We start from the raw sequence: 22893 nt of genomic DNA, 5'->3' as shown, positions 1-22893 counted from the left end.
ATGGAGCACCTGAGAGGCTCAGAGGTGGAGGATGAGGATTCCTTTTCCAAGGCAGACTTCCTTTTCCAACGTTAAGAATACCCAACTGATGATGCCTTGCTGAACCCCTCCAGATACAGATAGATAGTTAGATAATGTCCCAGAGCTGATCCAAAACACTGAAGTGTTGAAATGAAATTATTTTTCTTTTTCTTTAATGGTGAGGTGTGGAACTGGACTTCAAGGCACAACGGTATGAGATATTCCTGGAGCTTTGGTGATGCTTGGCTGATTTTCCTTTTCCTTTTTTATTTTCAGGGGCAGAAAGGAAAGCAAGGGCTTGGGGGTGCCCCAGGCAGCAGAGGCTTGCCGGTAGGTGATGAATGCACAGCCTGTTGGGGGTTTTTTTGTTACACCTCTCAGTTAAGTGATGCCGCTGAACATACATAGCTCCTTTACTGAGTCAGGCCATTGGTCCATCTAACTCAGGTCTCGTCCACACTTCCACTTGTGCCTAGAAAGCAGCAGTCCAGGCAGTTTTCGATTTGCCCTGCCGCTTTTCCTGGAAAAACTTGCTTTTTAGCACTGAATCGGAGCAAATGTCAATCCACAGAAAACTCAACTGATGCTTGCTCAGATTCAGCAATAAGGAGCAGGTTTCCTATGGCCTTTAGATGGGGGGGTGTCCCTGGCAGATGATGGACTTTTTGGAGCTAGCCAACCTGACCGGAAGAGTCCGCGACCAGAAGGAGGAGGAGTATCAAGAGGAATAGAAGAAATTTAAAGATTATTTAGTTAAATATGCTAAGATAACTTAAATAGAAATACTTGTGAGTAACAGATTGGCCTAGGATTTAAATATGTGATGTTGTAGAATTTGTTGTTGTTGTTTAGTCGTTTAGTCGTGTCCGACTCTTCGTGACCGCATGGACAAGAGCACGCCAGGCACTCCTGTCTTCCACCGCCTCCCGCAGTTTGGTCAGGCTCATGTTTGTAGCTTCAAGAACACTGTCCAACCATCTCGTCCTCTGTCATCCCTTTCTCCTTGTGCCCTCAATCTTTCCCAACATCAGGGTCTTTTCCAGGGAGTCTTCTCTTCTCATGAGGTGGCCAAAGTATTGGAGCCTCAACTTCACAATCTGTCCTTCCAGTGAGCACTCAGGGCTGATTTCCTTCAGAATGGAGAGGTTTGATCTTCTTGCAGTCCATGGGACTCTCAAGAGTCTCCTCCAGCACCATAAATCAAAAGCATCAATTCTTTGGCGATCAGCCTTCTTGATGGTCCAGCTCTCACTTCCATACATCACTACTGGGAAAACCATAGCTTTAACTATGTTGTAATTAACAGATGTTGTAGAATACTATGGATAAAAGTCAAAATGAAAAGAAAGAAAGATGTTAATTGACCAAGTAAATTTTATGTGAAAATAGTTTTGGAAAACTGCTACGATGATTCATATGGAAACTCAGCCAGGGGGATTCGAGGAAGTCACCCAATAATGATAACAAAAGTGGGATTATTACAGTCAGGATAATTGTTTGTTTTTTGATATTTTCTTTTTATGTTTGTTGATATGTTTGTTATAAATTTGGAAAACTAATAAAAGAATTTGGGGGGGAATAGATGGGGGGTGTCCCCAGTCCTAACTGGAGATGCTGGGGATTATTGGGTGTGTGATCTTAACTCCCCACACCGTCAAGAATTCCCTGGGGGGGTGTAGACTACTTAGACCAGCCTTGCTCAACTGGATGCCCTCCAGGTGCTCCAGATTACAACTCCCATCAGCCCTAGCCAGCATGTCTAGTGGTCAGGGATGATGGGAGCTGTAACCCAAAACATCTATGGAGCACCAGGTTGGGGAAGATTGCCATGGATGCGCTGTGCTGCTCAGCTGTGCCAGTGCCAGCACCAGGCCAACTGCTGCATCCCCACTACTGGTTTGCTGTGACCCTATTTCAGCATAGCAGAATTGGCAGCAAGTTTTCATGTCCACCTTTCAGCCACAAATGCCTTTATATTCGCAGGGTCTTGTAGGATTACCAGGTCCAAGAGGAGTGGTTGGAAGGCAGGGTCAAGAGGGCACCCCTGGCATTGATGGGATTCCTGGCAAAGATGGCAGCTTTGGACAAAAGGTAACCATCTGGAGGGCCAAATGTTCCCACCCTTGATTTATATAACCACTGCCTCTGCATAATTCTCTGCTGGGTCATTACCTGCAGGTGGGTGATGCCTTGCAGCTGGACCTTCTCCCTCCTGAGTGGATCCTTCCTCCCAAGTAAATCCTACTGAGTAGACCTCTACCCCAAGGCTGTCTGGGAATAAGGCCCATTGAACTCAGAGGGTCTTGAGACACATAGAAATGTGCTGCAAGATTATCTATACGCTGCCCTTCTGCTGTAGCAACCATGCTCAGGACAACATTCTGCAACTTATTTTTATTTATAAAAAATAGTTATATGCTGCCAAATCATATCAAATATCAATAAAATGTACAAGCACAGTGAAACATGAAACACCACAAAGCAATACAAAATAACCATTGAAATGGCTGACTAATCAAGGAAGCATAAATAGCTTCATTATTTGCATTAAAAGGTCTTTAGGAGATGCCTCAAAGTCAGTGGCAAGGGTGGCTTCCGAAATCTCTGGGCTTATCAACACTTACCCATTGCCTCGCTCTTTCCAGGCACAGGGCTGTGCTTTAAAGATCTGTGTCCTCGTGCTCTTTCCCTCACCCCAGAGCTTTCCCCACGAAAACCCACTTCTTAAAGCTGAAGCACAACTTAGGGCAATTTGGGGTTTCCATGTATTACCGTGTGCTCCAGTTCAGCACTTAAGAGCGAGTTTTCACAGGGAAAGCTCCAGAGTTCAAAAAAACAAGAGTGCTTTAAAGTGTGGTCTGTGCCTGGAAAGTGCAGAGGAAAATAAGTACGGACAAGGCCTCTGCTGGTGGAAGAGCATTCTAAAGCATGGAACAGTTGTAAGACATCATGTTTCTTCCACTCCCCAACTCATGTAATTGGCTGTTGGTAACACAAATTATCTTCACTTCGAAATACACCCAGCCATTCATCAGTATGCCAACACTTTCTATTGTTTCATTGGTAACCTAAGAGGGAAAATGACTATCACTCATACTTAACCTAAACACAACCACAGGGGCACCTGATTAGGCATTTGGCTATGCATTGTTGAATGTTACCTTATTCTATCGTTTGTTATTGTTTTTGTTTAAACCAATCCATAACCAAGAACCTGTCCATTGACCACTAAGAATGAACCAGCCATATGTCATAGATACAAATTCATTGTGCTATTTTTGTGTTATACAAATGACATGAGAAGATTTGGTCTGTTTCTAGGGAGCAGCAACTGCTCCATTCTTCTTGTAACATTGAGTTTCAGCTGTTTTGATTTCCCCACCGTAGACTAGAAAGCCAACAGTGAACTTGGATCTTAGCCTCCCTCCATTGTGAGGAATTTTATCTATGCTGCATTTTACTAAATGGGGCAATCAGTCTTTCCTTCCCTGCTGGGAAGCAGCCTGTGGGGGGCTTTTTAAAAGATGCTGTGTGAGTGGAATCAGGCCCACAGGACACCTATTGAGGCTTAAAGGAATTACTGTACTCCCAACTCTCTGCTACATAGATTAGTTTCGGGGTTTCCTGGCATTATCTACATTTGTCAAAATATAAATGAATATCAGCAAAGTGAGTAAATGCTGAAGCTTCTGGATATTATTAAATGCACATAAGGGAGACAAACTTTATTAGAAAACAGTCCAGTTTATTATGTATTGGAATAACAAGGTGCAGGATAATGCTCAGCCACATGGTATATTAGGAATCCTGCAGAGGTTGATTTCATTAACCTTTCTTCTTGTTTCTTTTTCATCCTTTTTGTCGGAAATGTAAGCACTAAACAATATTTATTACTCATTCTGTGTCATTTGATCCTTTCCCTTCTGTAATTCCCCCCCCCCCATTTGATAACAATTAAAATGTTTAAAACGCACAACTCTCTCTCCCTACCTTTCTCAAGGGAGAACAGGGTGAAGATGGGGAGGAAGGCACCCCAGGAATGTCGGGCAAAAGAGGGAATCCTGGTGTCCTTGGCCTTCCAGGAGCTCAGGGCCCCCCAGGAATGAAGGTTGGTTTCTCCCCTCCCCCTTTGCTTTTACAACCAGAGGTGGGAAGGCAAAAGGGGCAGCAATTCACAGAGAGCAGTTTCCCCTCCCCACCAAAGAATCAGCCCCCAATCCCTTCCTTAACATCAGAGCTCTCCTTCTCTGCCTTCTTCTCCCACATTATAAGCTCTGAGTTCCATCTTGCTTGGAGTCTCCAGTGGCTGGCTCTGCTCCCATCGTTCTCCTGAAGGAGAGGGCAGTGAGGGTGGGCGGTGGGGGGAGCACTTCTAAATCTAACTTCCCATTGAAAAATAGCCTTCAGGCAGGGTGACAAAACCACAGATCCTCCAAATATTCTTACTCCTTTCGGAATCAAGACAATTTGCCAGTCGGGACAGAATTATTTGCTGCAATTTGCATTAGGTGGTTCATTCCAGGCCAGTTTCCACAACCCATCCACAGCAAGCACTTTGATATATTCTCCCCAGTTTTACTCTGGTTGGTGTCCCTGGACCAGTTAGAATGCATTCAGGATGCTTTCTGTTGCTGCTCCTGCAGTTCTGTTCCAATGGAGAGGAGTTTAGATCACACACCGCTTCAGGTGAAAAGGAACAGGCAGGTTGTGTAGTTTTGTGTTGGTTTAAAGCAGGAGCAGGGAGCCATGATCAGATATCTCTGGTGTGCTGGCAGGAAAGGACTTCCTTTCTTGGAGTGCAGTGCAGAAACGCTTCCCCTCCACCTCCTTAGCCTTGCTATTTCTACTCCATCCCAGCTTCATGGAATGTACACTCTGCTCCATTCACACTGTAGACATTGGCGGAAGCCATGACTCTTCAAAGTGATGGGATACTGCTTTTAAATGCGTAGTGCAGATGGGGCCTCTCTCTGTGTGTGTCAAGTGTGAGTCTGCCGGTTGTGGCTTTTGACTCCACTTGCCCCAAGCTCCACCTGCTCTTTGCTGCCCAGTCCTCTGCTATTATGCTACTGTTTAGCTGTGTTTTTGTTTTAGTGATATCTGTTTCTTGTTTTCATATTAGAGGTTTTTAAATGCTAAGTGGTTCAGGCATGCTTTTAAATTACTTAAATAACCCTCCCTGTCTACAAAAGACCAAAGGCCAGGAAGGGTGGGTAGGTGGGACTGGCAAGGACCACTTTACAAGGGACCACTTTACAGGATGTAATCCAAAATGCAATTCCATGAGTTCACCACACAGGGCAGTTGCACTTGGAGTCTGCGGTTCCCCAGATTTGGCTCTGGCAGTTTCTGACAGCGCTGCTGCTCTGATCAAAATCCATACCCTTTGCAGCTGTTCTAAAGTTAAAGTCTTGGGAGAACTGATCATGCAGCTCCTTGCATATCGCACAGTTTAGCCCTCATGCCCAAGCAGTATGAGGAACGTAGAGGCACAGCCAGCAGAGGAGAACTGGGAAATCAAAACTCTTCAAACACACACACACACACACACACACCTTGATTGATTGAGTTTACTTATATGCCACTTTTCCACAACAGGCTGTGCACAAAGCAGCTTACAGCAAACATTTGAAACATCAAAATACAGAGCATTGGAAATACAAATACTGTATACAAAATACAGTAAGTTAAAAAATGGCAAAAATGAACAATGTGGCAAACACAGAATAAATTCAGTGTTACTAAATATAAAATAAGAAATCTTGGCTTAAGTGGATAAATACATAGCTCAATAGAAATACAAATATAATCAAAACAGAATCCTGTGTGAATACATCTCTCAATCATGTGCCTGTTGTATTTTCAGTTACAAGAAGAAGGAACAATAGCTACTTCACTACAGGAATCTCTAGATGCAAAAAATCTTGAGGAAGGAGCTCTTCCTGTATCCATTCTCTTGGCAAAATCAGCAAAGTCCCACCATCTTCTTTACTTTACCCCCCCCCCACACACACAATTTTTTCTTCTTATTATTTTGTTCGTGAGCTTTCCAGAAGTGCTGCTTTGCTAAGGCATTTGATACCAAGATCCCAATGTAGTAACACTGGACTTCTTCCAGTGTCTAGCAATGGAAGCCCCAGCTGCTTTGGGGGATTACTGCATTTCCATAGAGCCAAAACTCTTTTGACTCTCCCTTCACAAGCCAAAAGTTAGCTCAATCTTTTTACGCTGCACCTTATCATCATATAAATATATCTGTGTCAGTGTGCAAACCAGAACATTTAAAATCAATGCAAAACAAACCAGCAGTGTAGCAGTGGTTGCCAGTGCCTGGGGCAGGCAGGTGCACACACGCTGGGCAGGAGCACTCATGCTGGGGGGGGTGCCAGCCCAGTCCTCTCCACCACCACTGCCACTGGAGTGACCCCAGCAGAGCATAGCAGGGCTGCACTGAACCACCTGCCTGCCCACACAGGGGGAAGCCCAGCCAGCCAACGCAGCCATTGGCAGGCAGAGAGGAGCACCAGGCCAGGCCACACTGGGGGCGAATGCATGGGTGTGCTTGGATCATGCCCCCTCAAAAATTGTGCACCCATGGCCACAGCCCCCTGGCACACACACACCCATGCTACACCCCTGAAACAACAAAAACCAACACAGAGAACATTTTTAAAATGCAGCATGTCCACACAAAAGATGCCGTATCAGTCATTTTCAAGAGAAGGCTTTCAAGAACAGATCAGTTTCAATCTGGCACCTGAAGCACATTGCAGAGTGTGCCAGGCTCATCTCAGTGGGAAAAGAGTTCCATAACTGGATGCATTTTTCCTAGTTCAGCTTCACTTCATGCAACCTGAGCAGACTCCTGCCTCAGCTGGTGCCCAGTCTGGTGTTTGATAGAGAGAGTGAATTTGATATCTGCCTTCTCCAGAACCCACCTGACCCACTGGCATTGAGTTATCTCTTCTCCCTGCATTTTATATTCCCTCCTTGCCCCCCACCCCCGGTGTGGTTGCCTAGTGGTTCAGGGAAGAGTCTTCGCTGGCCTACCAGGAGAATTCCTGGAGTTGAACCTGGGACCTTTTTGCATGCACAGGATGTTTTACTATTACTGGGATATCTATCAACCTTCACTTTAAAAGAAAGTTAAGCTCCGAGTCCTCATGGTTCTCAATAAAGCGGCAGAATCAAATGGCAACACACAGAACTGTTTTGTACCATGTCAGGCCATCTAACACAGCAGCAATGCTCCACAAGAGTTTCATACAAGAGTCTTTCCCAGCCTTACCTGGAGGTGCCAGGATTGAACCTGGAACCTTCTGGGTGCAAAGCAGGTACTGCACCATCAAGCTACAGCCTTTCCCTAAAGTTACCCAATCTTTCCATGTCCCGAAAGCCAGAGGTTTCAAGATTTGCAGCTCTAACGCAATAAATGCACAGTTCCTATTGGTTTGTTCGCTTGTTCGCTTGCTTGCTTATTTTTTTAAGAGAGGCTGGGGGTGGGATGAATAAGGGATCAATTATCCTTTTGTTAATGTGGTACTTTTCAGTTGGCAGTTGCTGCCCCCTAACGGCTGCAGCTAGAATAACAGGCTGACAGTCAAGTGTGACACAAGAGTGATATGCCTCTTGGCTTGTCTCTGTTCTCCTAGTTCTCCTGGCTTACCAGGGAAAGTGCCTATTTTCTGACAAAGTGCTTGTCAAAAGTTCAGGGTGTGTGGCAAGATCAGAGACATAATTTCCATTACACATACAAAAAAAAAAGCAAAAGAACTCAACTTAGTTGGCCAATAAGTGCAGGAAAGACTCAAAATCCACATTATGACCATAGCATTAGAAGGCCAACCAAAATGTCTTCAAACAGCATGCAGGCTTTTGGGTTCTCAAGAAGTTAACTTTGTTGGTGCTGGATTCCAATGAAGTCAGCAGTGTGTGAGTCCCTGGAATTATTTCTGTAACTGGGAATGGGGCATTCCACCACTTCTCCCTCAGGCCGCCTGTTGGGGATTCTTTAGTTGAGATTCTTGCATTGCAGGAGTTTCGGCTAGATGCCCTTTGGGGGTTCCTTCCAACTCAGTGATTCTTTGATTCTAGTGTAGGTGCTTCAAGTCATCAGATTTAGCCGCAGTACTGCCAGGAGCTTAGCCACCTGTGCCATTGTGTGGTATACAGTGAACAGTTTTTTCCATTGAATGATATTGACACTCTCTATTGCTTTTTAGGGAGAACAGGGGTTGCCTGGGCAGGCTGGCCCTTTAGGGAAACGAGGCCACCAAGGTGGGATGGGGCTTCCTGGACCCCCTGGTGAGGCAGGACCAAAGGGGCAGCTGGTAAGTAGATGTGTCATTCTTCTTAAGCGCTCTCATTCTTGGGCCAAGGAATTTAAATGACTCACATAGGTCCTGCTATCAGAACGCTCCTTATCTGCAAATTCAGTTATCTGAACACAAAGAATTAGGCCCAAACCTCGCTGCACAGATAGCTGATTCAGCTATCCAAACAGCCAGAGTTTGCCACTTCTGTACTTGTTTGCACTGATCAGAAGGTTGGCAGTTTGAATCCCTGCGACGGGGTAAGCGCCCGTTTCTCGGTCCCTGCTCCTGCCAACCTAGCAGTTCGAAAGTACAAAGTGCAAGTAGATAAATAGGTGCCGCTCCAGCGGGAAGGTAAACGGTGTTTCCGTGCACTTCTTTGGTTCGCCAGAAGCGGCTTAGTCATGCTGGACACATTATCAGGAAGCTGTACGCCGGCTCCCTCGGCCAGTAAAGCGAGATGAGTGCCGCAACCGCAGAGTCATCCGCGACTGCACCTAACGGTCAGGGGTCCCGTTACCTTTACCTTTATTTTCAGGCAGAAACAAGGCAAAGAGGGAGAGAGTTCAGACTAATCAGGGAGCAGGACAGATTGGACCAATCAGTTTTCCCTTTGTCTCCCTTTTTCTGGTTGACTGCAGCCATTTTAGGAAGAAACCATGGTGGGAGGGGTGTCTTTCAGGGAAGGAGGGGTGGGAACAGAACAAATTGGCCCTACCTCTGGTGACCCCAGATTGCCTGCCACCTCCACGTTGGCTCAGAATAAGCTGAACTATTTCACAAAGAGCTGGAGAGGAAAAGGGAGGACATGCCACTTTCCCTCCTTCAAGTGAACACTGTGGGTTGAATCCAGCCAAAAGTCCTCTTTGGGTGCTCTGTCTTTGTGTTCACTTGGGGGCTGGAGTGGGGTGGAGACAAATGCACTCGTCCACACACACCCTCTTGCTGTTTTCATTGCCTTCCATGAGTTGGAATGGCAACCGAAGGAGAGAGCCTCTAGTGCTCATCATGGCATCTGTGACTGCACTGTGACTGTAGGAAACTGCCTTATATTGCCCATCTCACCTAGCACATCCTGCACTGACTGGCAGCAGCCTTCCAAGGATTCACACCAGGAGTTTCTCCCAGGCCTGCCTGAAGATGCCAGCAATTGAACACAGGATCCTCTGCATGCAAAGCAGATGCTGTACCACTGAGCTGTGGCTTCTTCTCCAAGAATTTCAGGGCCTCATTTTCCAGGGTTCTGAAATGCATGGGGGAGCCTTGATGTGCAATGGCGACTCGCCACTTAAGAAGATTGCCATCCAGCTCACGAAGGGACAAGACTAGAATGCTTCTCCCTGCAGCCTTCCTTTTATTGTAAGACAAAGATGTTACATCTGAAAAGGGCTTCAGTCATGTTTACAGCATGCTAAGCTAGCCATGACGACTCTTTTAAGTTTTATCACAGCAGGTCTGCTCTTAAGCATGATCAAGCCTGGCTCCAACCTCATGTGTCTAAGACTTATTAAGAATTTCAGTTCAGTCACCTGTGAGTGACAATAGCGGCTGTTTTGTCCTGCTACTACAGATGTTAATTAGCTTGCTAATGCAAGGATGTTTATGTTTTCATCGGTGCTGGTTTGTGCATTGTGATGTTTTTACATGCATTCAAGTTCCAAAGCCTGTACCTTCTGCTTTTCCTATTTCTCTAACCTCATTGTTTACCCTTTCCTCCCCTCTCTTTCCACCACTTGTACCAACACACTGTATACTTCTAGTCCACAAAAGCTTGTGTGTTAGTTAAACGTGTTCATTTTTATGGTGACACAAGACGGCTACCTCCTGAAAATAATTTCCTTTTCAAGATGCTTAAAAAAAAAGAAATAGTAGTGCTTTGTTTTTCAGGGCTTTAAAGAAAATAAATTTAAAAATTGTCCAGTAGCACCCTAGAGACCAACTAAGTTTGTCCTGAATGCACACAAAAGCTTATACCCAGAACAATCTTAGCTGGTCTCTAGGGTGCTACTGGACAGTTTTTTGTTTTTTTTTATTTATTTCGACTGTGTCAGACCAAGACGGCTACCTACCTGAAATTTAAAAAAACAGTTTTGCTACTTTAATTTTCTCTCATTTATGGATCCTTTGGAAAGTCACTCACAACTTCTTAGCTTCGAAACAGGCCTTGCCTTGCCAAAGCATGTCTCAAGAACATGGCAAGAAAAGTTTCCCAAATGCCAAAGGATGTTAGGACTCTGGAACAGTTTTTCAGCAGAAATGGTGGAAACCCTGGGCTTCTGAGTCATTTACAACCAGGCTGAACAAGCCCCCTTGGAATAATCCGTGGAGCGCAGCAGCTGAGGCTGAAGACTTCACAGGCCATAAAAGAGTTTTTCCACCTCGCTATTTCTGTGACTCATTTAGGGTCATTTGGCCCCCACTTCCCCTCAAACGTTCCAGCAGACTTTCCCATATTCTTGTGCAAAGGTCAGATGTAAAACTGTGTCCTGCGGATAGAGAATGTAGGCTGTGTTTTGCTTGGAAATGTTTGTCTGCTTTGCACTTAATACTGACTTCTGGCAGTGCTCTCTCTGTGTCACAAACCTACAGAACGCAGGCGCACATGTTGCAGAGTCAGACACCAAAGTGGGCAGGCAGGGTTTCCCAGTGGGTGTCGAACTATTTTTAGCACATGATTAGAATTTGGGGGATTTCACCACTATCTTCAGGGCAAACGAAATTTTCGTCCAGGTTCGTGGGTGTCTGCAGTTAGTAGTAGAGGCCGTGGCTTCATTCTTTTGCTTTAAAAAAAATATATTTTGCCCCCACCACGGGAAGCAGCAACAGCAATTTCCCTTGGCAGCCTGGCCCCCTGTTTTGTTTTCCCCATAATATTTCATGCAAAGTGTTGTTCTTGTGCTGTGTGTGTGTGTGTGTGTGTGTGTGTGTGTAATTGTCACCAGAAAAGTCAGTCTCCATTGGTAGAAGAAGAAGAAGAAGAGTTTGGATTTGATATCCCGCCTTTCACTCCCCTTCAGGAGTCTCAAAGCGGCTAACATTCTCCTTTCCCTTCCTCCCCCACAACAAACACTCTGTGAGGTGAGTGGGGCTGAGAGACTTCAAAGAAGTGTGACTGGCCCAAGGTCACCCAGCAGCTGCATGTGGAGGAGTGGAGACGCGAACCCGGTTCCCCAGATTACGAGACTACCGCTCTGAACCACTACACCACACTGGCCCTCGTCCCCTGCCTTGTACACACAATGATCCAGAAGGATGCTAGGGCATTGTGAGGGAAAGAAAATGGTGGCCCTGGTACAGCTGTTGCTGTCATTATCTGCGGCAGCAATGGAAAATAAATACAGAAAGGGGCTTCCCCCACTGCTAATGGGGGATGAATCTGATTCTGACCCAATGAATCTGATGCTGACCCATTGAATCTGACCCAATGAATCTGATGCTGAATTTTGCTTCAACCCAACAAAATTGCACCATTTGTAGGATTTCAACCATCAGTTTCTTCAGTTGTCTTTTGAAGATGTACCTTTCTGGCCAGGCTTTCCCTGACCCTGGTTCATGTGTGTGAATCCTCTGAAACTCTGTTTTATGTACATGTGGGGTTTATATTGTTTTGTTGGTTTTAGGTTGTATTTTTCTTTTAATTCATACTGTTTTTATACCAAACATAGTGTACACCACCTGCAAAATATTAAGCAGCTTAGAAATGCATTTAAAGACAATGTAAGATATAAAAAGGGATGCAGGTTAAACCACAGAGCCTAGGACTTGCTGATCAGAAGGTTGGCGGTTCGAATCCCTGCGACGGGGTCAGCTCCCGTTGCTCGGTCCCTGCTCCTGCCAACCTAGCAGTTCGAAAGCACGTCAAAATGCAAGTAGATAAATAGGTACCGCTCCGGCGGGAAGGTAAACGGCGTTTCCGTGCGCTGCTCTGGTTCGCCAGAAGCGGCTTAGTCATGCTGGCCACATGACCCGGAAGCTGTACGCCGGCTCCCTCGGCCAGTAAAGCGAGATGAGCGCCGCAACCCCAGAGTCGTCTGTGGCTGGACCTAACAGTCGGGGGTCCCTTTACCTTTACCTTTAAGATATAAAAACTCTTCCTTGCCTGTCCACTTCGTAACCTTGAGTACCCCCAGAAAAAAGCACTGGGTGCTGGACCAAGATGTGTGTTGATTGGTTGTAGCTTTGAAAACGTTTACATGAGAGGTCTACATAACCATACATCTAAAGCACACCCTAAGAAAGCTACAGTTCCCATCACCCTTTTTAAAAAACTACAGTTCCCAGGATTATTTGCTGATGTGTGTGCTTCAGATGCATGGTGTAAATGCATCTTACAATTTGGACAAGAAAATTGGCTTCCAGGTGGAAAAATCTAAACTAGAAACAGAAGTGCTAGAACCTAAAACAGACGCAAGATCTACCCACTCTGGAAGAATGGCAGAGAGGTCTACATAACCATACATCTAAAGCACACCCTAAGAAAGCTACAGTTCCCATCACCCTTTTTAAAAAACTACAGTTCCCAGGATTATTTGCTGATGTGTGTGCTTCAGATGCATGGTGTAAATGCAGCTATACTGCATACTGCAGGGAAAAGTGTGAATCGAAAAACAGGAGCATTCTCTGCTGCTGCCTGTGCCAAAGGGTAAATGGAACTTCAAGGTTCAGAAGCAGTATACCAGCAGTATACCAGGAAATGCCAGTTGCTGGAGATATTTAGTTTGTGCCCTGCTTTGGCTATTGTGGAAAACAGGCTGCTAGACTAGATTGATACCTTGACCTGATCCTACTGGGTACTTCTTAAAAACTTAACAATTTCTTTAGTCCTGGACCAGGCCATGCAAAATTTATGCTTAAGAAGATGCTTCCCACCTCTTGCTAAATTTGCAAAACAAACCAACCAACCTGGATTTTTAATCTTCCTCCCTCTGTAAGCACAGTTTAGCTCATAGTTGCTCCTCCTTTGCCCTTTAAACTTGAGCTTCCTGAACACTTCCTTTCATCTCTTTTTTTATTTTTAAACTTCCAGGGAGACTTCGGTGAATCAGGATTTCCAGGGATTGCTGGGCTGTTTGGGCCAAAGGTGAGATCACTGTGCATATAAATAACACATCACTGACGCTTACACTTTCACTGAGGGAAGTGTTGCTTTCACTCTGCTTTTGAATGAGCAGTTGACTTAACATCTACCTGACCCAGCCACCTTGGCAGAAGCCAGTTACCCAGGACCTGCCATGCCACTAGGAGGAGAGGTGCTGATCTGTTGGGAGATCCATGACTTTGACCCCTCTCCATGGGATCAGCTCATTTGAGTGCTACCCCAGCTGTGCTTGAACTTCACACAAGAAAAAATCTCTCTGGCATGGCTGGGGCAACATGAAAGGTCCTTAGGTAGGCAACCAACAGAGAACAGATAGGTCTTCTCATGCTTTTGAAAGAATTAGCTGTGAATCCTACATTGCAGGTGGCTGGACTGAGTGACCCTATGAGTCCCTTCCAACTCTACAATTCTGTGAATTAATGCTGAGTAGCAGAAACTTGTTTTTTCAGATGCTGCATGGGAATTTTTGAGTGCTTCATCTGTAGAGGTGATGTATTTAGCTGCCCCTGTTCATTCCAGAGCTGGCTATACCCCAGCACAGTTCTTGATGTTGATATTTCCTTTCCCCTCACTTTTGCTCCTTTAAAAGCCCAGGGCAGCTAACTCTAAAAATGCAACATTGAAAGCAAAAAGAGAACAATAGTACAAAGTTCTCCTCCAATAATCAGCATTTTATATTAGACAGATGGGTGTGCGCGCCATTTATGCTCCAAAGGTTGGCTGGAACGAATAGGTCTTACAGTGGAATAAATATAGCATGGGAGATAATCTGATGTATGCAGGAAGGACGTTTCATAGCTGGGGTGTCACTAAAGAGAAGGTCCTGTCTCCTGTGATGAAGAACACTTCCCAAAGCCATATTCCCCAAGGGCACCACAGGTCAGGGTGTCTCCTGCAGACCATAACACTTGGTGATGCCTCAAGTGCTAGGGCACTAACCTGTTTTGAGCTTTATGCACGTACTGTGAGAAGAAGATGTTGAACTGGATGAACAATTGACCAGCAGGCTCTTCTTATGTACTTAAAATATGCAGATTTTATGCAAATCCATGTCTTCTTTTATATTATTGGGGGGGTGCACGTCCTGTTTTCGAACAACACATATGTGCCCACCCAAGTTCCTTCTGGAATCCACACCCATCTTTTATACCTACAGGGACCTCCTGGAGATACCGGGTTCAAAGGAATCCAGGGCCCCAAGGGTCCTCAGGGCTTCATGGTAAGTTGCAGAAATCTTATTCCCTTCATCAACCATTGCATCCTCATCTCTTCCTTAGGGGTATCTTCTAAGCAGCAGACAGCAACAGCTGGAATAGTAATTAAGCACCAGTGCTGGATTAACTGGCATGTTGCAGAAGCTACAGTATGGAAGCTGTCCAAGTGAGGAGCTCCCTTCTGTAGCTGCTTTCTCTGTGAAACTGTGTGTGTGCGTGCATATGTCTTCCTCTTTGCACATCCTGCTAATGCCATGCAGTTTAGAACAAACAAATGTTCTGTGATGACAAAGAAGGCAGCTCCCCCTGATGGGAGGAGACAAGAGCACCACCTGCCACCACTGGAAGTTCAGTGGAGATTTAAGTCTGAGTTGGCCAGATTTGTCCCACCATGGGATAAAGGCACCAACCCCATTCCAGGTACTTCCATCCAAGCAGGGGCTGCAGATGGAGGAACTAAGGACCCAGTTTTTACCCACAACTTGTTATACACAAGGCACTTTTGGCTATGAAGACAAGTTTGTGATCACGTTTGTGGGTGGGACATCCTAGAACCCACCCACAGAGGCTGTGGTGAAGCAGCAGTTGACATCCTTCTCCAAGAGGACAATGGCGGGTAGGGGAAATGCTTTGAGTTGGATCTGTGCCGTGCCATGGATGTCAGTGGATCCAAGCACGACTTAGTGTGGATCCAAACTAATTGACAGTGCAGTCCCATACATGCTACTCAGTAATAAGCCTCACTGAGTTCCATGGGGTTTACTTCCAGGTAGGGGCTGCACCTGGGGACGCGGGTGGCGCTGTGGGTTAAACCACAGAGCCTAGGACTTGCCGATCAGAAGGTCGGCGGTTTGAATCCCTGTGACGGGGTGAGCTCCCGTTGCTCGGTCCCTGCTCCTGCCCACCTAGCAGTTCGAAAGCACATCAAAGTGCAAGTAGATAAATACATACCGCTCTGGCGGGAAGGTAAACAGCGTTTCCGTGCGCTGCTCTGGTTCGCCAGAAGTAGCTTAGTCATGCTGGCCACATGACCCGGAAGCTGTACACTGGCTCCCTCGGCCAATAAAGCGAGATGAGCGCCGCAACCCCAGAGTCGGTCACGACTGGACCTAATGGTCAGGGGTCCCTTTACCTTTACCTAGGGGCTGCACCTACTTAACTGCAGTGGTTTGAGCCTGATCCTTTCCACCCCCTGCCATTTCTTGAGCTGTTTGACTGTGAAACAGTCTCCCTTGGGAGTTGGCAGACTCTCCTTGGAGATTTTTAAGCAGAAGTTGGATGGCTGTCTGTCATGTATGATCCAGTTGAGATTCCTGCATTGCAGGGAGTTGGACTAGATGACCTTCAGTGTGCCTCCCAGCTCTGCAGTTCTATGATGCTATGATTCTATGGCTGTATTCTCCTATTCCGTAGAGGCTGGCCAATAGGGCTCATGGGGAATTGCCCCACCAACCTCAGCCTGCCCTCAGGCAGCTTCCACCTGCCTGCCTTCATATTCCTATTCAGTCCAGAGAGTGGCACTGCCTGTCAGGTTCCTCCTCCTTAGTCTCTGTGTTGTCCTACTTGTAGAACTCAGCAGGAAGGACAATAGGGACAAAGCTAGAATGAGTTGGCTCCACCTGTCATTGGCTCTGGTTCTGCCTGCCATTGGCCTCCCTGCTTCCCCCCCCCCTACAGGTCCTAACGGACCCCAGGCACCTCTGCCTCCCCCCCCCACAGCATGACTGTACCAGATAACGTGGACCTGCACATTTTTATATCCGCAACCTTTTCTCTTTGGTCTGTGGCCAAGTTGCTCTGCCACCACTATCCATAACTAAACTGGGCACTCTACAAAACAGTGCAGTCCAGCCTGTCTCTGGTATATCGCTCCTTCTACTTGGCCTTGTCTTAACCTATCTATTAACATCACCATCGTCATCATCATCATCATCATCATCATCATCATCATCATTATTAAATTTCTATACCGCCTTTCATCCGAGGACCACAGAGCCATTTACAATATAAGAATACAAAAAGACATGGCATAGTATCAAACCAAACAATACCCCTCCCCCCCCCAAGTTTTAAAGGGCTTACATAGATTGTTTAACAGACAAAGGCCTGGTAGCAGAGGGATGTTACATAAATCTTTAAGTGCCAGGCGAGCATTCCTGGAGAGCCACTGCAGAGAAGGCCCTGTTCTCATGTTGCCACCCTCTGGACCTCTTCTGGAGGAGGCACACAAAGAAGGGCCTCAGAAGATGGTCTCAGGGTCTGGGTAGGTTCATATGGAAGGAGGCGGTTCTTGAGGTATTGCAGTCCTGAGCTATTTAATGCTTTATAAGTCAAAACCAGCACCTTGAATTGGGCCCAGAAACTTTATAGGTCAAAATCAGCACTTTGAGTAGGCCCAGAATCTAATTGGTAGCCAATTCAGCCAGGCCAGAATTTGTGTTATATGTTTAAACCATCCTGCCGTGGTGCGTGGCTTGGCTGCCAAATTCTACACCAACTGACGTTTCTGAACTTTCTTCAGAGACAGCCCCATGTATAATGTTTTGCAGTAATCTAAACTAAAGGTGACTAGAGCACAGATGACAGAAGTCAGGCTATCCCTGTCCACGCAGGGGTGCAGCTGAGCCACCAGCTGAAGCTGATAGAAGCACTCTTTAAAATGGAGATGGGTTATTGTGTGAGTGAGAAGCACAGAAAGGGAAAGAAAGGTCTGTTAGGACGTGGCGGTAGGAAGTACTGGTAGTTTAATAAATTTACCAACCTTTCTTGTTCTCTGTAGGGGAAAGAAGGCGTTATTGGCCCACTTGGGATTAGAGGTCCAACAGGAAGCCCTGTAAGTGTCTCTCTCCTGCTCATTCTGACTTGGGTTATAAATACTGGAATAAGTGTGGGGGTTCTCTACATCAGTCGCTCCCAACTTTCAGGGAATATGCATTGCTGGGTTCAGTTTTGGTGGCACAACACTACCTTGGTTCCCTTCCTGATTCCCATTGGGTAGCTTAACTCTGGAAATGTTGAGCTCCAAGGGACTCCATAAGACCCAGGTTTTAACACGGGGGGGCTGGTCCATTAGGGTGAGTGAGACTGCCCTCCACCAATCCCCCTCACCACTTGTCCTTCTACTTGCAATCTGCCCAGGGGGCAGCATTATCAGTCTCCTCCTTGTCCTCCTTAGCCTCAGTGTTGCCCTTGTACAACTCAGCAGGGAAGAGGGTGGGGCCAAGAGTAGAATGAGTTGATTCTGCCTCACATTGGCTCCAGCTCCACCTGCTCTTGGTCACCCTGCCTTCTGCCCTACTGGACCCATTGGCCACCAGTCACCACTGGATTTAAAGCCCTTTTGCTGCATGTCCAACTTCCTGGTCTGCTTATCCTCTGCTTTGCACGGGCCTGCTCCTCCTCCAGATCCAACCCCCTGGGGACTCTGTGCCTTCTCCACTTTCAGAGTGGCTTCCCTGAGAACCTTAAACTGATAGCACATTTGCAAAGCTAAGCAGGGTACAGAATGGTTACAAATTGGATGGGGGACTGCGTGTTGAGATTTCTGCATTGCAGGGGGTTGGACTAGATGATCCTTGGGATCCCTTCCAATTCTATGACACTACAATTCCCAGTGCCACCATTGCCAGCACTTTCAACTTGCCATGAGTTCCTGTCACTCAGGACCAAAGCAGATGTGGATACAGGAGATCCATGATTCAGATCTCCCTCACTATGGTTTTTTGGATTGGGATTGTGACGTTGGGGAGGGATGGGGATTGACCTTCCTCCTGCCCACGCAATTCTGCCATCCCTCAGAGCTGCTATTTGCCATACTTTGCATGTGTAAGACAGGGGGGAGGATTTGCCACCCCTGACACTGTAAGCTTTTGCTACTCAGATGAAATGTGGAGTGTGCCCACATGGCGCAAAATTTGTCTTTGACCCGCATGCTCAGATTTATTTATTTTTAAGCACCAGAATTCAGAACTGCAAATTTAAATATATGCTCCTTTGCCTGTAGTAAACAATGTGCAGATTCTCCCTCTATGCATAAAACCCGAAAATGTCTTAAGGAGTAGAGAAAGCTAAGCTGGAACCGGATGCACTAATTTTCCCTATGCATGGAGCTTGACAAGTTGCACATTCATGTGTGAATCAGCCACAAAGCAGAGGCAAAGCGACTGAATAGTCAAGCCACACTTGGCAGTCAGGCAACAGTTTACTGGGGAGTATAGCAGTGCAATAAATAAAGTAAATAATATATCTGAACACATGGATGTTTTGGATTTCAGTATGACATGCACATCTATGTGTTTTCCTCCATGTCCATATAGGGCCCCAAAGGAGACAAAGGCAGTCATGGTGAAACGGTGAGTCCTTTGCTCTATTATGGCTACGTTCAGAACCAGGTAATTATAAACATTTGATGTGGCAGTTTCCAAGGTGGGGGACAAATGGTGAACCTCTCCCCTCCTACCTGCTGGTCCTCCACAGCAGATTTCAGCCTCCTCCATAAGCTTTTGGCTATAAAAAATAAGCCAGAAGAGAAATCATGGCTGTGTCATGATAAATCAGTGAGGAGGAGCCTGAAGTTTTAACTTCCTTATTTTGTTAACCTTGGCTTGTTTGTTGTTGTTGTTGTTTTCTTGTTACAAAGTTGTCCAGGCATAAATAATAAAACATGACCTGACTTACAACAACAAAAATGGGATTATTAGGGGGTAAAATACTAAACATATCATTCTACAGTGCATAATAATGAGGCTATTATAGTAAACCAGTAAAATGAATTCTTGAATAAATCAACTTGGGAAGCACAGACTAGTAGGAGTGAGCTAATGAATAGTGCCTGCTTATCCACATCATATGACAATGTTTGCTGTAGGTATTTCTCTTCCATGTGCTGTTTCATTTGTTTCATTAAATAAAATCACACCATACAGTGTAAAAAATATTTTGTTTTTTCTCTTCCATTGTCACCTTCAGTTTTTGCAACAGCTTTTCCGTTATGTCTCTTTGCCAGACTATATTGTACTAGTGATCAATATTTATTAATTGCAAGATTCTCCAAGTTCTGGCTATTACCCTTCTAGCTGCAGCTGATAAATATGTTATCAATTCCTTACTTCTTAATTGGTCCATATCTGAAGTATGTAAATGAAGTAAAGCTAAATGCTGGGGTTGCTGGGATTGTCTGAGATATGGAGATAAAACTTCATTCCAAAATTGTTCTGTTTGTGAACATTCCCACTACGTATGTTGCTATGTACCAAAATTTGGTATCCTTTGTAACATATCTATGAATTCTTCAGTTGTCTGGACAGGCAAACTGGGATTTGTTTAACCTAACTATGGTTTGTCTGAAACAAGCCAGCTTCAGCTGTGGATTGTGAAACTGTCTTATCGCAATGTAAAGATTAACTGCAGTTTAGGCAGTTTAGACATAGCACTAAACTATGGTTAAACTAAAACGGAAGCCACACTTAACAATGTGCTAATAGCTACTTCCTTTTGGTTCTTTCATATGAAAGGTTGCAGTTTGGTGGCCATATAGAAACTTAACAACATCCCTAACGAATACTGAAATAAACTGCAGAGGGTGAGAGGTAAAATTTCAGAGACTGAGGGGTGATAAATGAGAGTTGCTTGCAGGCAGACTCAGTCAGTCTCTGTTAGTACACCTTAGTGAGCTCCCAGAGATCGGAGGAGTTGGTATGACCAAATGGCTGGTGTCACTTTAAGCTCAAAGCCATTAAACCCCAAGTGACTTTATATTTGTGTCTACTTGCTAGAACAGCAGATGCCCATCCAATTTTCAAAGTCTAGTAACTCTTTTTCCATAGAGAGGTATGGATACTGTGTGTAGTGCTAAATGTCAAAAAATTGGGGTGTGTTGACATTTACCAGCAATTCTTAAGCTATCTGAAGGCCAGCAAAAACAAAACGCAAAACAGAAAAATACTGACAGTTAAATCTTAGGGTCAGGCAGGTGCTCTGGTGCATGATCAGATTTCAAACATACAACATTTTCTCACATTCGCCAGTACATCTCAACCACCACCAAGCATCTTCCATGAATGACCCATATTCACACCCTCTTCCTTCCTTTTTTTTGTGTTTCAGGGATTGCAGGGTGCTAAGGTGAGTATGGCAGAGCAATTCTAGCAAGATTGCTGCTTCCATCAAAACTATGCAAGCCTCTTTGAAGTAGAACAAGCAAACATGACATGTATCTACATTGCTTCCTAGGGTTCCCAAGGACCTCAAGGACCCCCTGGACCTCCGGTATGTGTTTAGAAAATTGTCTATACTTCACTTTGTATTTCCCTATCACTGTGACCTGCTACTCACTAAGAAGGTCAAACTGTATCTGGGCTGTAAAGACTGCAGCCATGCAGGTTCACGTGATTGAAAGCTGCTCCATAACAAAGAGAAATCCCTCCACATTAAAAGAAAAAAAATCTGGCATATCACGGACCCCGATTCTAGTCTTGCCTTCTCCCTGACATGCGTAGGGAATTTGCATTTGAGTAGTGGAGCATTCAGTCACCAACATGCACCCGCACTTTCTTGGAACCCAAATACTGTACCTAAAGCCTATTTACCTCTCCCTATACTGCCAGTACCAGTACCTTAAGAACTTCAGAAGACTCTGTTCTCAATATTCCATCACTAGGAGAAGATCATCATCACCATCATTATTACTAGTATTAGTATTATTTTATTTATACCCAGCCCATCTGGCTAAGTTTCCCTAGCCACTCTGGGTGGCTTTCAGCACAAAGAAATACAGTGGTACCTCAGGTTACATACACTTCAGGTTACATACGCTTCAGGTTACAGACTCCACTAACCCAGAAATAGTACCTCGGGTTAAGAACTTTGCTTCCGGATGAGAACAGAAATTGTGCCGTGGCGGCGCAGCAGCGGGAGGCCCCATTAGCTAAAGTGGTGCTTCAGGTTAAGAACAGTTTCAGGTTAAGAACAGACCTCCAGAACGAATTAAGTTCTTAACCCGAGATACCACTGTAGTAAAATGTTGGAGGAGCTCAGTGTTTGGGCTAAACAATGGGGGTGGAGACGCTCCTTCAGGTATACTGGGCCGAGGCTGTTTAGGACTTTAAAGGTCAGTACCGACACTTTGAATTGTGTTCGGAAGCATACTGGGAGCCAGTGAAGATCCTTTATATATGCTGTGGTGTAACTCTGTGGTGGCACCCCATCTGTAGAATGCCCTCCTCTCACAGGCATGGCTGGCACCAAGGTTATATTGGAACCGGGCTAAAACTTATTGACCCAGTAATTTAAAGTTTTTGTTGAGTTGATTGTTGTTGCATTTACTATGTTGCTTTAAGATGCCTGAGCGATCCCACCCACCATTGAACCCAATGAGTTTTGACTATAAGCAATTTTGGCTTTAGGTGCAATCCCCGGAAAGCAACCTCCTCATAAATCGTGTGCTTACTGTATAACCTGTGGGGGAAATGGATGCATAAGGAGTTATATGCTTGAAGCTAGAGAAAGAGCAAAGAGGACTGACATTTGGGGGCAGGGGCAATGGATGTCTCCCTTCTTGCATATACTTCTCCTGCCACAAAATGACATTAAAAATTCAAAATTATATATAACCACAAATAACAGGTATGTTATTGGGTGGTTGGGTGGTTGTGGGTGTAGAAGAAAATTGGATTGATTTGCAAAGCATACCTGAACTTCAAATCTGCAAATTCTTACTGTAGAAATTGGGGGTATTTTGGAAGTGGGTGTGTGCATATTGAATTGACCACAGAGAAAACAAAGAAGTAGGTCAACCAGTCCCCATTTTCAGTGCATGAAATTATTTACTAAAAATGGTAATTAAGGGCAATGTCAAAAGGGACATGCTTGGCGCAAATGACACATCATTTTGTCTCTTGACTTTGTAGGGTCCCCCAGTAACGCTGTCTACATTGGTAAGTTCTGAAATTTCATTCTGCTTGTGATTTTATGTGTTTTGGGACACCACTGAAAGAAATTGCATCGGCTGCTGGAAAACTATACATATGACTAGGTCACCACATTTTTATTTTGTTTTAAAGTGTTGTCCTGTGTTGCAGACACCACCATCCCTTAGAGCAGAGATTAGAGATATTTTTCAGCCAAAGGGCCACATTACCTTCTGGGCAAACCACTTGAGGGCCACATGCCAGTAGTGGGTGAGGCCAGAGGCAAAAATGGACAGAACAATCAATGTAAATTTTAACTTTGTACAGTAGGTCTTAAATTC

General features: G+C 45.2%; 1 protein-coding gene across 1 annotated transcript in view; it reads left to right on the top strand.

Annotated features, from left to right (window-relative positions):
- COL27A1 (collagen type XXVII alpha 1 chain) overlaps positions 1-22893 on the top strand; it is a 254226-nt gene that overhangs the window by 222176 nt on the left and 9157 nt on the right. The window contains exons 46-56 of the mRNA XM_083597135.1: positions 298-351; positions 2005-2112; positions 4022-4129; positions 8244-8351; positions 13360-13413; positions 14588-14650; positions 17425-17478; positions 18962-18997; positions 20751-20768; positions 20877-20912; positions 22553-22579. Of these exons, the coding sequence (XP_083453261.1) occupies positions 298-351; positions 2005-2112; positions 4022-4129; positions 8244-8351; positions 13360-13413; positions 14588-14650; positions 17425-17478; positions 18962-18997; positions 20751-20768; positions 20877-20912; positions 22553-22579 (666 nt within the window). The remainder of the gene's footprint in view (positions 1-297; positions 352-2004; positions 2113-4021; positions 4130-8243; positions 8352-13359; positions 13414-14587; positions 14651-17424; positions 17479-18961; positions 18998-20750; positions 20769-20876; positions 20913-22552; positions 22580-22893) is intronic.

This window comes from Podarcis filfolensis (assembly GCF_964270895.1).
Source record: "Podarcis filfolensis genome assembly, chromosome: Z".
In the NCBI taxonomy this organism is placed as follows: domain Eukaryota; kingdom Metazoa; phylum Chordata; class Lepidosauria; order Squamata; family Lacertidae; genus Podarcis; species Podarcis filfolensis.
Note: the sequence above shows the minus strand (reverse complement) of the source record. Positions and strands in the feature narration are given on the sequence as shown.